This window comes from Sceloporus occidentalis, unplaced genomic scaffold, assembly GCF_023333645.1.
Source record: "Sceloporus occidentalis isolate IW3139 unplaced genomic scaffold, rSceOcc1.0.p SCAF_6, whole genome shotgun sequence".
In the NCBI taxonomy this organism is placed as follows: domain Eukaryota; kingdom Metazoa; phylum Chordata; class Lepidosauria; order Squamata; family Phrynosomatidae; genus Sceloporus; species Sceloporus occidentalis.
Window position 1 is genome coordinate 101,589,262 of NW_028316986.1, and position 13,655 is coordinate 101,602,916.

The 13,655-nt window shown below is 38.8% G+C and overlaps 1 protein-coding gene across 4 annotated transcripts in view; it reads right to left on the reverse strand.

Moving 5' to 3' along the window:
- Positions 1 to 760: 760 nt before the first annotated feature.
- LOC149311198 (5'-nucleotidase domain-containing protein 1-like) overlaps positions 761 to 13,655 on the reverse strand; it is a 120,046-nt gene continuing 107,151 nt past the window's right edge. For 2 of the 4 annotated variants that reach the window (XM_089530542.1, XM_089530540.1), the window contains 3 exons: positions 12,510 to 12,668; positions 8,759 to 8,921; positions 761 to 2,104 (listed from right to left, as the gene is read on the reverse strand). In XM_089530542.1, coding sequence (XP_089386668.1) covers positions 1,986 to 2,104; positions 8,759 to 8,921; positions 12,510 to 12,668 — 441 coding nt within the window. In that variant the 3' untranslated portion in view covers positions 761 to 1,985. Of the gene's footprint in view, positions 2,105 to 4,117; positions 4,264 to 5,306; positions 5,408 to 8,758; positions 8,922 to 12,509; positions 12,669 to 13,655 lie in introns of those variants that run through there. The other 2 variants (XM_089530541.1, XM_089530543.1) reach the window with 2 other exon arrangements.

Here is a 13,655-nt window from a genome sequence, read left to right on the forward strand (position 1 = left end):
TAAGAAGTACAGACTTTCTTGTCACTGTATTTTCATACTGCTAAAGAGATACAGTTGACGTCCATATTTGCGACAACAACATCCAGCAACCTCAAAAGCATTTCTCATACAAGGTATGTGCAGACATTCAAATTGGATTTGCTAGATTGCAATCCAGAAATTCCTTCTTTAATATTGAAATCTGCTGTTTAACTAGAAGGACTACTACAGTTATAACATCTGACTGGGCATGTGGCAGGTAGTTATGAATTGGACAGAACAATCAGAGCAATAATTAGCAGAATCATAATTTCCTCTTATTTTCATGAGTTGGGGAATTTCAAGCCGTATAAACATTTTTCTGCTTGTGACCTATCAACCCTAGTTCAGACACAGGCAGTTCATTAGATCACTTTCGTCTCTCACAAGGCTTTCTGGTCGCACATCTGTTAAAACATTTGTATGCTAGGAAAAGTTTGGGCTTGGATGTCAATGACTTCAGCACCCACAGCTTTCAATATTCACCTCCTCTCTGACCTTAACAAGACCTTAAAGTGGAGGAAATTAAACCGTTACCATGAGTTTGGATCTTTATTTTTAATCTTATGAGGATTGATCTGTGCTCAGAAGTGAATCAATGAAAACAATCATATTTGTTTAAGGCCACACTGACAAAACAAAACAAAAAACTTCTTGCATTTTTAAAAGATAAACTGTTCTATCTTCCTTCCCCCTCCCCTTTCCACAGAACAGTAAGTAACATAATCCAGAGCTTGTCAGAAATAAATAACCTTTATTTTGAACTTCACACAAATGAGCACTGCCAAAGCAGACAGAAGGCTTTAAATGTTGGGATGTTCAAGTTTATTCAGCCAGATCCTTTGACTGCAATATTATAACAAAGATCAACATTTCCACCACAGAAGCAGTCCACATGCAAGACAGATTGTGCGCAATCTGGTTAATCGTTCATTAGCTGAGAAAACAGTATACTAACATACACTTTGGGTCTCTTTCAGTCCAATCTTGGGCATAATTACTCAGAAGTGAGTTTTGCTGAGCCCATGGACTTATTTCCAAATAAGTGTTCATAAAATGCAGCCTTAGGTTGCAAAACCCTCTCGCTAGAGTTTTCCAAAACACTGATTAAAATTCACCAAGAGGTGATGCAAACCAGACCTTGTGGCTGCTGGTGGATGAGTGACTTAGAGATTAAATAAAGGTAAGCAGCAGGACAGGGGCAGTATAGTGATCCCATGCCATGCTCACATATATTTAGCCCTTTGTTCTCCAGATGAGCACAACATACATTATGTCTAGTCTGTATGTGTTAGAATTAGTTTTAAAAAGATGTTTCAAAATGGGTACATTCACAATCTAATAAACATGTTTTTGTGGTTTTTCTCTTTCATAATTTTATTTGGAACACATCTAGGATAGAGTAGAACAACTGATTTCTGATTGAAATTAGTGACTTAACATCACAGTACTGAAGTTTAATCAGTCTGAAATTGTGGGCCAATTATTACTGGGTCATCGCTATCTCCCCCCATCCTCACTCTATTTGGGAAGAGGAATCACACGCATTCCCTCTACATTGATCTTCAAATACTACATGCAACAGTTTTATACACACACATTCTCTCTGTTTTTATTGGGAGAAATCATGCAAACATGATCATGCAAGATCTGTGTATTCAGAAAGCTCTTTTTTGTTGCCTATTTATGAGAAGTATGTGGTGGTGCTGGTAGTGGTGAAGGTTTTGTGCATGCTCCCCCACTATAGGAAAGTGCTTAGTATGAACTGGGCAAAGGGGTCAGACAGAAAAGACTGCAGCAAATTCTCAACAGGAAGAGTGAGGAAATGCTGTAGACAAATACAAAGTATTCTTACATTGCCATTGAGGATTTAGACTGCATTTCATTTGCATGTTTTGCACTTAGCACCTGCCATATTCATCTAAGCAATATAAAGACATCTGCATTTTCTTTTCCTTCCATATGATTTACTTGGTAACCATTGGCTCACCACTTAATAATAATGATCTTGGAGGTTTGGGATAATAGCCAGCAGTTACTGAGCTACTGGAAGAAAATCTGGTGAATCTATAATCCAGTGGTAAATCTGAAAGAAACAAACATACAATGACTTGATTAGTTATGCAGCTTATATCAAATCTAAACAATCCCAGTAAGTTAAGAAGAGCACTGTTTCCCCCCTTAAGCTCTTTATCTGTGTGCGTATTATTCCAAGAATGTAATCAGATGACATGATTACATATTTGGTATACAAGGTTTATATGTTTTTTGTGAAGATGATACTTTGGCTTATCCTTTTGGGAATGGGAAACGTTTAAAATAGGATAAATGTGCTTGTATGTTATATAGCTTTTGTATTATTTAAAAACAAATTACCATTATATTCTGTCACATACATACAATGGTATATGAGAAAGTACTGCTTAATAATAATAAACAAGACTATGGCCCGTTACAGACCACCCAAAAGGGGCGGTCTCGGGCTGCTGCCGGTTGCAGCGCGGAGGAGTCACAGCAGCCAAACTGCGCGACTCCTCCGCGCTGCAAAAAGGAGCGTGAAAATCGCGCTCCTTCTGGCAACTCGGAAGAGACGCTGCAAGTGCCAAAGCGCGCACTCGCAGCGTCACTTCCGGGCTGCGACGTGCGGACACAGAGCGTCCGTTACGTCAAAATGGTGGCGGCTGTGTGGAACAGCCGCCACCATTTGTTACGGACTCTGTCTGTAACAGGGTAAGGGGCATCTGGAAGAGATGCCCCTTTTTCAAAATGGGACGTCCTAAGGACGTCCCTTATGGTGGTGTGTAACGCGCCGAAATATGCTAAGATATGAAAGAAAACAGTAGGAGGAGGTGGAGAAAGAGGAGGAGGAGGAGGAGTTCTACTTTCACTCTATATTTTCTAATTTGAACCCACAAACTAATGTGAATGAAAAAGAACAATAGTTTGTTTCTTGTAGCCCCACTGTGGCCATGTCCTTGTATTCTCTCTTCTTCTTACAACAATATGAAGAAACAATAGTATAAAAATATAATTTGACTCTGATAGTTTTGCTTCACAAACAGTGACCTTCTTCGGAAACTGAAAAAAGGTGGGCAATCACACCAATTTAATTCCATAGTTCTGTTGCCATTGTGAGGAACTTTCTAAACCACTTATAAAATATGCTATTGAATCTTAAACAGTGAGTTGTTAGGATGCAGATATTGATAAATAAGATGGACAGATTTCAACTAAGACTAAATACAGATTACGTCAAGGCATAGAAATGCTACATAAAATTTTATTTCAGATAACTACTGTCAGGATTAGAGAAGATAAGCCCAAACTTGCTTTCTTGTAGGAATAGCAACGTACTCCAACATACCTATCAAATAATGTATTATTTACTCTCTAATTTCAAACCAACATCCACTAACTTAAAAATATGTTGAATAACATGCATTAATGATATTCAGGAGATCTACTTCTATATTTGCTATCTTATTTGTTAATTGAAAGGCATTAACGTTATATTTAACAGCACCAGCTTTCCAAAACCTGGCATCCTCAACCTGAATGAAGTTAAGAAAGCTGATCTAGGCACAGAGACACAGAATCTGTGCATGATTTTTATTTCCATAACTTACATTTGGAAGTTTTCTTTATTAGCTATTCATGTGTGAGCCTTAATGTATGGTCATCACATTTTTTCAAAGTTTGAAGTTTATAATAATAACAATAACAACAATAATAAAATATTTATTTGTATCCCGCCTCTCCTGTTTGAGGATCGAGGCGGGTAACAGCAAGGAAAATTTCAAATATAAAAGTCACAGAAAATAATAACAAAACAGTCCCTGAAAAACCCCACCCTTCTACCCTCCCTCCCATCAATACAAAATAATAACAATAAAAACATTTAACTGGATTAACATCAGTTAAAACAGCTCGGCAAGAAGTGACAGCAATAAGACAATAATGGGGGGGGGGGGGAGGCTGATTAACATGGGTGGTTGATTCTGTTTTAGGAGAGGTTAGTCTGGGAAGGCCTGCTGGAAGAGGGTCATTTTTATCACCTTTTTAAAAGTGTCAGGAGATGTTATCTGACAAACCACCTTCGGCAGGTAATTCCAGATTTCTGGATCGGCAGCTGAAAAGGCTCTCCGGGAAGTCACCACCACTTATGCCCTCCAGTTTTCAGATTAAATAGCTTCTTTGTACAGATGATTTTGTGCCTCCTTTTTATCACCTTGACTCCCTGGCATACTAAAATGATAAAACCCTACAAAGTAACTGGTTACCATCCTGGGGACTATGGGCAATTGGACATATGTCTGTGGATGTTTTTAAAAGGAATTCTGACTCTTCACAGTTCCACTGTTATGCTTCTCAGCTAAAGGCTGGTCCTGAAGCCAACAACATTGTAGACAAGACAAGATGAAAGTGGGACTAGCCATGCTAGTGCACTCTGCTGGCCTCCAAGTACAAAGCCAGCATGGTTATCTTTTCCTAGGCCATTCTAAATGATAATGCTCTCCCTCCTTTTGATTCTGGTCACAGCAAAGCAGTAGTGGCACAAGATACAAGAGCTCCATATGAGTAGCTGATGAAGAGGAAGAGTCAGAAAGTAATACTAAGGTCTAAATGAGGTAGAGACATGTTGAAGAAAACAGTTTGCTTGAATATAAAAAATGTTGTAAATTCCTTCTGATTTCAAGTTAAGTTAAATATCTACAAAATGTTCTTGACTATGTGCCAAAATATCTTGACATCTTCTGATATGATAATCATCAGAATAAGATACAAAAACCAAGTGTGACACACATAGATTGAAAAGAGTGTTTGCTCCTTATTGGTCAGTTTGTATGATGTCATAGCCATTTGTTGCTCAAAATTACTGCTATTGCATATTTTTGTAAGAATTCTATATAAAATTGGTCTAGTTGCTCATACAGCATAAACCTTATGCTTCCAAGCCAGAATCCACATGCCACTATGCAATTAAATAAACTGTTGATTTCAGTCTGCTATGAGGCTCCATTCATGAGGCTTAAAGGGTTAAAAAAATCCCCCTTCACTAAATATTTTAAAATTTGAGTCTATTCTCATAATCACTTTTCACTTTACCCCCTGCTGCCCTTTTTACACAAATGCTTTTTGTTTTAATGACTTTTTGACTTTAAATTTGTAGTATCCATCAATGGTCTGACACTATAACCATTAATCCTACAAACAAGTGGGCTAAAGCAGCAGGAAAGTCTATGAAGATTTCCACACTTGCCTGCATCACTGCTAAAACATCCCTGAAACATCGCTCAAAGATGGAGGAAGCACAGGTGTGTGGAAGGCAGGAACGCTTCCTCAATTGTCATGGAAACGTTGCTCTCTCCTTAGCATCCCTGAATCATTCCTGGGGAATGTATTTCCTATGAATGCAAAGTTTGTGTTCATAGGAAATCTGCTCCCCTTGTGATGATTAAGGGATGCTAGAGGGAGCGACGATTCTCTGACTATTGCAGAAGCGCGGCTGGCTACCACACACATGTGCTTCCTCCACCTTTGAGTGACATTTCAGGGACATTTTAGCAGCGATGCAGGCAAGTGTGAAAATCTTCATGGTCAAGCTTCAAGAGTAATCCTTACAATTTCAGATCCCTTTTAAAAAAAACATACACAAAAGTATAGACTTTCCCTGCTTTTTGACGCCTCACTTTTCAACCACCCACTCTTTCAATATCTGCAAATTGCAGACAAGTTCCATTAATGTGACAAGGGTTCCACTCTTTTGTCAGTTCTTCTTGCATACGAGGCTCACTTGGGACCACTCTTTCTCTCACCCCCATGTGCACACACACAGAGAGATATATGTATGTGTGTGTGTATAGTTTGTGTTAATTTTGCTTTTGCACGCCTTCAAAAGTGATAACTAGTATGCTATTTATATCTTCAGTGGCCAAAATGCATTTGTAAGCTAGAAACCCCTGAGTTCCACTTTTTCATCAATTCCACTTTCTGACAGACCTTTGCTTGCTAACCTGTCAGTTAAGTGGGGGCTTCCTGTACTTCCCAAGTGTCAAGCCAAAGCTGTTTTCTATGGAGTTTACAAGCTCAGAAACACTGCTTTTGCTCTTGGTTTTCTTTCATTGAAAGAGAAAGTCTAAATGCAGTCTGTGTAGAGAACACACATTCTGAGTGCAAATAAGGACTAAGCAGTAGAAGAAGGAAGCTGAGTCAGTATGCAACAGAAATTTGCACATGGACCTCCAAGAATAGTATGATTCAGGATTTTAAGGGCAAGAGGATGAAATAGTTTGGTTCTCTTTGAAAACAGACAACAAGTTGCAGTCGAGGACCTGTAAAAAAGTTTTGAATTGGGAATGGATGTACAAATGCAATTCTAAGAGCACACACAATAAGTACAGCAGCTCCCTTTGTGACAGCTTATTATCACAGGAGCAATGCTGAACCCTGTCCCTGCCAGGTCACCATTATGGGTTTTAATATTCATTCTATTTTTCTTATCTTTTGCATGTACTTTCTGTACTTCCAGTCTTGTTGGCTGTAGGAAGTCAGGCTGACTGCACTGTGTCCCAGTGAAGTATTAACGGGGAGGAATTCTGTTGACAAACAGGTGCATATCCATCTGTGGAAATCTCAGAATACATTATCCTATAACTGGTGCTGTTCCTATAAGTTCAAAACTGGGAAGTCGGGGGATGAAATGGAGGCAGGATCCACTGCAACCTAAACCCTTCTACCCCCTGAGAGATCCTAGAGTCTGTCTCTCCCATGTCTGGTTTCAATATATATGGGTGAGGTGCGGATAGATAAACATCTACCAGGGTAAAAAGCTCAGTAAATCTCGCTTACACCCTCTTCTGGGCAGCATGAGCCAGCAGAGCTTGGGAACTGACAGACAATTTAGATTCCCATTGGACTGATCTGAATTATTATAGGTCATTCTTTATGAACATTTCTTTGGGCAGTTCACAAAAAAATTTTGTCCTGGCTATTACTGTTTGTGAAGAAACCCTTCCCATCTGAAGTCATTACAGAGATTAATTTGCTTTAATATTCTATAAAGCTCTAAGAATATCTCAAAAAGGATTTAGTGAGGTGCATTATGTTTCTGAGTTTGACTTCTGTTTGGATCTGATTATAGTTATTGGGAGAGTTAATTCTTTGAATGTTTGACTAACCACCAACTGATATCTGAATATTCAGTTCTGATTAACATTTTGTGATGCTAATCTGTTTTAATAGTTTGTGAGTTCATAAGTACACTGAGAGAGACTAGTTCAAACCTTCCTAAGCATTATTCCTCCCCCCCCCAAATTAAAAAAAAGCAACGTGAAGATTTCTTAGAAATGCAAACTAGCAAGAAAGAACTCCACATGTAGTACAGTTCCTCTTTCAGTTGAAGTGTCTTTGAACTGATTGGAAACAGGGACCACAGTGTCATCAAATGTAATTCATACTGAAGTGGAAAATTACCATGGAATTTCAACACAGTTAGAATTCGATTAAAAAAAGGAAACTTCTCTGAAATGAAGAAACTGGTAAAAAGGAAGTTCAAAGGGAAAGTTTAGATGACTGAGCAGGAAAAGGTTCTTGAGGTTGCACTGGATAGCTCAATTAAAATGTCAACTCAGTGTGCAGTGGCTGTGAAAAAGCCAAATTCCATGTTGGGGAGAATTATGAAAAGAAAAACAGAACTGCCAGTACCCTAATGCCTTTCTGAGACCACACTAGGATTGCTGTGTGAAGTTCTTGTCACTATACTTCAAAAAGAACACTGTCGAGTGGGAAAGGTACAAAAAGAAGAACCCAAATGATCAAGCTGCAGCAGAAATTCCTCTTTAAAAAGGTCTTTATTGGTTTTTATTTTTTAAAAATTAAATAGGAAAGTCCCTTAAAAACAAAGAAATACTGCTGTTGTGCATGGTATTAGCATACTCCCCCCTAAGCAATGGAAGGCAAACAAACTCTAACAGCTGTTTGCTTTATCATGAAGTTTAGAAACACCATGCCAGATTCTTGCCAAGAGGGCAGAAATAAGAGAACAGTCTCATTCTCTTTTCTTATTTTGTGAAACAAAAACAATTATTTCCCTGCCATTGGAAAAATATTTAAGTGACAATTAGGAATAGGCTAATTTTCCCATGTTGAGGATGTGTTTCATTAATTAATAATTATATACACTTTGGCACAGTCAGTAAAACTTTATGAAGAAACTAATGGTCATTACAGAAAGGAAAAAGAAAACTGGTGATAAAAATGTTTTAAGAATGAAATAAAACAACATAAGCCCAAAACAGATGGGCAGAAGGGGCAGCTTCCGGCCACTCTGGGGGTGTGGCCTTTAGGCTATGCAAGCCCTTCAGAGTGGCTAGAAGTCACCCCAGGGCCACCTTAAGTGGCCCAAAAAGGAGTGGATGTTTTCTGCTCCATTTGGGACTGTGGCAGTGGGCGCCCTTGGCACTGCAGCGCCAGGGCAATGGGACCAGGAGCAGCTTCTGGACGTTCATTTCTGCTTGTCTGTTTAGCCCCTTGCCTCCACTCAAACTGTCACCAGTTCAGATTTATAATGTAATACTTATATATTACTATTCAGCCACTGAGAAAACAATAAATTGCAAATCTAAAACTGGGAAAATGTTTAGAGTTCTGGGCATTGATATTAGTCATAACATATCAATTTTTGGTTAAAATTAAGACTTTGGGAATTTTCATAGATGGACTCAATGATATACACTCTTACCTGCTATTGCTTCAATACTTGGGATTGTGATGGTGCTATGTGCACTAACACATTTACAGGACCAAGTATTTACTTCCTCTGCACCTTCTTTTCCAGAAATGGCATCCACAAAGAAAGAGCCCCACTGTTTAGATGCACAATTAAGAGCTTTTGGATGATGTCTCTGAAATATAAATTAACATGAACATAAATGTAGATGTTCAGATAGTAATGGAATCCATGAATGAGATCTTCTGTGACTATTGGTGTTGGAGGTATCTCACACACACCAGGGGCTGCTGCACAATTAGAGATGTTCCCAACATCAAAGTCTGTGGAGAAATTCTTGAATTCCCCATGGATTGGCAGCATACCACACTTTCTAATTCAGTAACTCCAGTAGAGTCAAATGAACTCAAATTCAATTAATCATCGCCAACCTGAATAACTCCTTAGAATAACCAAAGTGATAAAATCACATTTACTTCAAGGATAATCTATTTTGTTTGCTTTTCCTTTAACATAGCTTTCAGGACAATTTACAATCCATTTTATTCCAACAAATATCCCACTGAGTTTTGTTGACCCTGTCTGCAGTTCCTCAGAGCTTCAGACAGCAATATTTCCCAGCTTTACCTGGACTGAAATGAGACCTTTTGAACATAAAACATGCATTCTACCGGTGTGCAACAATCCCCCCTCTGCACATAACATACTCAATATACATGTCAGGTCCCCCTTGTATGGAGCAGAATTTCCAGGTAGTTTTTATGTATTTTCCTATTTCATGCCAATCAGGTTATCACTAGGTGGGTGCAGGCAGCACCTGATGACATCCTAAGAGGGGGTGACACCACTACTCCCCAACCATCTGCCTTTTGGCAGAAACAAGCTGTGATGTTTGCCTAAATCCCTTTAAAACTGTGATGTTTTAAAATGTGGAAGTGTGAGTGGGGCAAGGCTCAGTGGAAGGGGAAAGAAGAGGCCCCAAGGTTTTTTCTAAAACTAAGTTAAAGTTTTGTTTATCTTTAAAAATATATTTAAAAAAATAACTTTAACCACATGGAAGTATGTACATGTAAATACATTTAGGTTGTACATATGGTATTGTAATTTAAAAGTATAATTTTAATTTTGCTAGTTGTTTATGCCATAACTATTACCATTACATTCATTGATATATGGGAATTACAATTTATGAGTAACATTAGTACAAAAACCATTACTGAAGATTCTGTATGGTGTGAAATGGGAAGAGGCCAATGGAGGTGGTGGCACCATGAGTTACGCACTGGGTGATGTCAATCTTAATGATGGCAATGATGCTAGCTAATTCTTAGGGGGAGTGTACATTAAAGAAAAAATTCAGCATATAAACAGTACATATATATTAGAATGAAAATACAAAGATAGGCATAAACATCAGGGCCACAGAGTACTATAAAGTTTAAGGCCTGAAACAAACACACAGAGCTACTATTAGGTTGTCTCATATAATAATTGGAGGAGAACCGGGTGCATTTTAATCAGATATGTCATCAGTGAATTCTGACTCACATTCATACACACTGATTTTGTGCTGGAAAAAATAGGTTTCCTCCTCTCATTTTTAATCTTGCAAGATGAAAAAAAGGAGGGGTAGGAAGGGATAATTTTAAAATAACCCAAAACACTGTATAGGAATTAGAATGAAGTCCCTTGGTAATAAGTCTTTGCTAATTTAGTTGCAGGGCTGTACTTGTAATGTGCTGTTCCCTTGTGAACTACCACCCTTCGCTGACCTAATATATCCCCACTCAGTTCAGAATCCTTTGATCAAACCAATTGACTTCTCTTCTGCTTGCCTGCTGTCATTAGTGATGGAAATCCATAATGCAACACAACTTGCAGAAGTGTGGAAGAAGAGAAGATGCCTTGCTGAACTCTTTCCATACAGTGTGCTCTGAGAAAGAGATCAGACAGCAAGTCCAGAAAGCACTGGACATCACACTAGCTTCCTTGGAATGCATGGAAGATGACAAACACCACTACTATTCCCTCTGTTGGTTCAGCAACAACCAAAACTGCAGGTGGGAGGAGGGAGTAAGCCCTAAACTTTGGAGGTAGCATTCTTTTAAACAGTTGTTCATTTTTCTTGGAAATATAAATATGTATGCAGTTGTTGAAATCAGTACCTTTGCCTGACCTACACAAAGAGGCATTTCTTTTGTGAGTGCATGTGGATGCGTATAATAAGCAAAAAACATAAGAGTGTATTTGTCTTCTTTCCTTTCTTTGAAAAACACAGGAAGGAAACACAGTCTCTATCTTGTCCCCTGACTTTGATGTGCTATTTAAGACTTTCAAGCAAAACAGAAAGGATTTTTTTAAAAATAATGACAAAAAGAGAAGTAATAAATTGTTTTCACTAATGTTACAATTAGGAATCATTTATTAGCACCTTGGGTGTGAAAAATCCTTCACAGTATTTTATTTTATGTATTCTACCATTCTGAGAGAGGTAGGTAATTATTTGTAAGCTATTAGCTGCCAGTTTGCAGCAAGTTTCCTGGAAAGAAACAGTTGTTATCAATGGGTACAAAATGTGGTGCTTTTTCCTCCCACATTGGAAAAAAACATAGTGGTATCCTCACACCAAACAGTTTAAGAAGCACTCTCTTAGGTCAGTAAGGCCCTATACAGACAGCCAAAATCACTTTGGAGGTATTGTGTTTCAATGATGCATGTGTCCTAAGAGTCTGGAAGTTGCACCAAAGCTGCACTCCAGTCCTTAGGACTGGATCGTGGCTTTGGTGTGGCTTCTGGACTCTTAGGACGCATGTATCATTGAAACACCATACCTCCAAAGTGACTCAAAGCAGCTTTATTTTGGCTGTCTGTATCAGGCCTTAGTGAAATTAATGGATGAGTATGGACAGAAATCCAGGTCTTTGGGGCCTGAGCACAATGACTCACAGATGAGTAAAATCTAAATTTTACTCATCTGTGCCCACTGGCAAAAGAAAGGTAATATTCCTTATCTCATGGGAAATAAAAGTAGTCAAGGCCTGTTACAGACTGCCAAAATAAAGCTGCTTCGGGTCTCTTTGGAGGTATGCTGTTTAAATGATGCATGCATCCTAAGAATCCGGAAGCTGCACCAAAGCTGCACTCCAGTGCTTAGGAATGAAGTGTGGCTTTGGCGCGACCTCCAGACTCTTAGGACCGACCCATGCATCATTTAAATAGCATACCTCCAAAGAGACCCGAAGCAGCTATATTTTGGCAGTCTGTAACAGGCCAAAGAACTTTATTTTGCTACACGTACAAAGGATATGGAAACTTTATGATGGCATGTTCTGGGCAACTCACCATGGGACTATTATATAAAAGTTAGATTCAAACTAGAATTGTCTTGCATAACACTCAACCATTGCAAGAGAACTTCTTGGTGAATTGAGTTTTTACTGAAAATGAATATATCTACAGATATATATGTGTCAGAACTGTGTGTATACTTCTAATATATATGAAATTACACTGACTGTTGATGTCATGTATCTGTGTTATATTGTTTTCAGTTTTGAATGTATACCACCCTCTACATTCAGGCACACCTAGCAGTGCCTAAGAATTCTTCAAAGGGTAATGAGATTTAGATTGGGATAAAAATATCAACACTGACCCAAATGCATGAGCATGCATATATGGTTAAATAAGAAATGAAAGGCATTTTCCATATAATAGAGGTGAAGCTGGAGTTACATCAGATTTTAATACTTAGCATCCTTACCTCATATTTTCCTCTCTTCTCTATAGGCTCAGATTCTGTCTCTGTAGGAGACATAACATGGTCCCCATTAAGCTCCTCTAAGATGAGGACAGTCTCCCAGTTACTATAGTGATGGGCTGCGAAAATATCTGAGTGCATGCTGTCACCAAAGTAAACAACCTGGAAGTGAAATAGCAATACAGTTACATTCTGAATTTAGGAATGAGTATATACATATTTGGACATTCAGACACCACACAGTTAGAACTGCATCGGGGTAGAGCGGGGCCATATTTGTTGGTCTCATTCAGAGCCTGGAAAGGTTACTTTTAAGACCTCCCAGCCTAAATGCTCACCAACTGCATTCCCTTTATTGCATCTTCACTGCCTGGCCTCTGTTATCCACCACCCACTGCAGAAGGTCTAAAGCAGTTCTGAGCCTTTGGTCATCCAGTTCTTTTGGACTTCAACTCCCAGAGGCCCCAGCCAGCTTGGCCAATGGTCAGGAATTGTGAGAGCCAGAGTCCAAAACATCTGGAAGACAAAAATGGAGACCCACTCGACTAAAGAGATGAGCCTGCTCCATGTGTGTAAGCTCCCTGTATAATTTAGAATGCTTGAACAAAATTCTAAATTGTACAGTGTCCCAGAACTTCTCCACAGAGGATGGTGGGACTACATAACATGAATACAACATGAAGCACTTCCAGGTCTTCCCTTCTCACAATTTTAGTGATGTGATTCTTGATATTCTGAGTATATTTTATGAGATGCGCAGAAGAATTTGAAAAGCAAAGGAAATGTTATTCACATAAAAAAGCCTAGCTAGATCAAGTGAGCCAGCATGGTGTACAGACCCCCTCTGTATCCACAGACTTCCCATCTGCGGATTCAAGCATTCATGGATGGCAAGCCCTTGGTGAGGTGGCAAAGAGAAGGAGGAGAAGCAAGAGATGGGAGGAAGAGGAGGGGGGCACAGCTAGGGGGCGCTACTTTTATTATAAAACCCATGTTATGGGCAGGGGAAATGGTAAAAAATATTTTTCTTGTCCCTCAGCCACTTTTAGCTGAAAAGAGTAACTTCAGAGAAGACAAACAGTAGATAGGACTTGTGTGGATTACTTTTTATTTTAATTGTACACTAGAAATGATGTGAAATGAGACTTA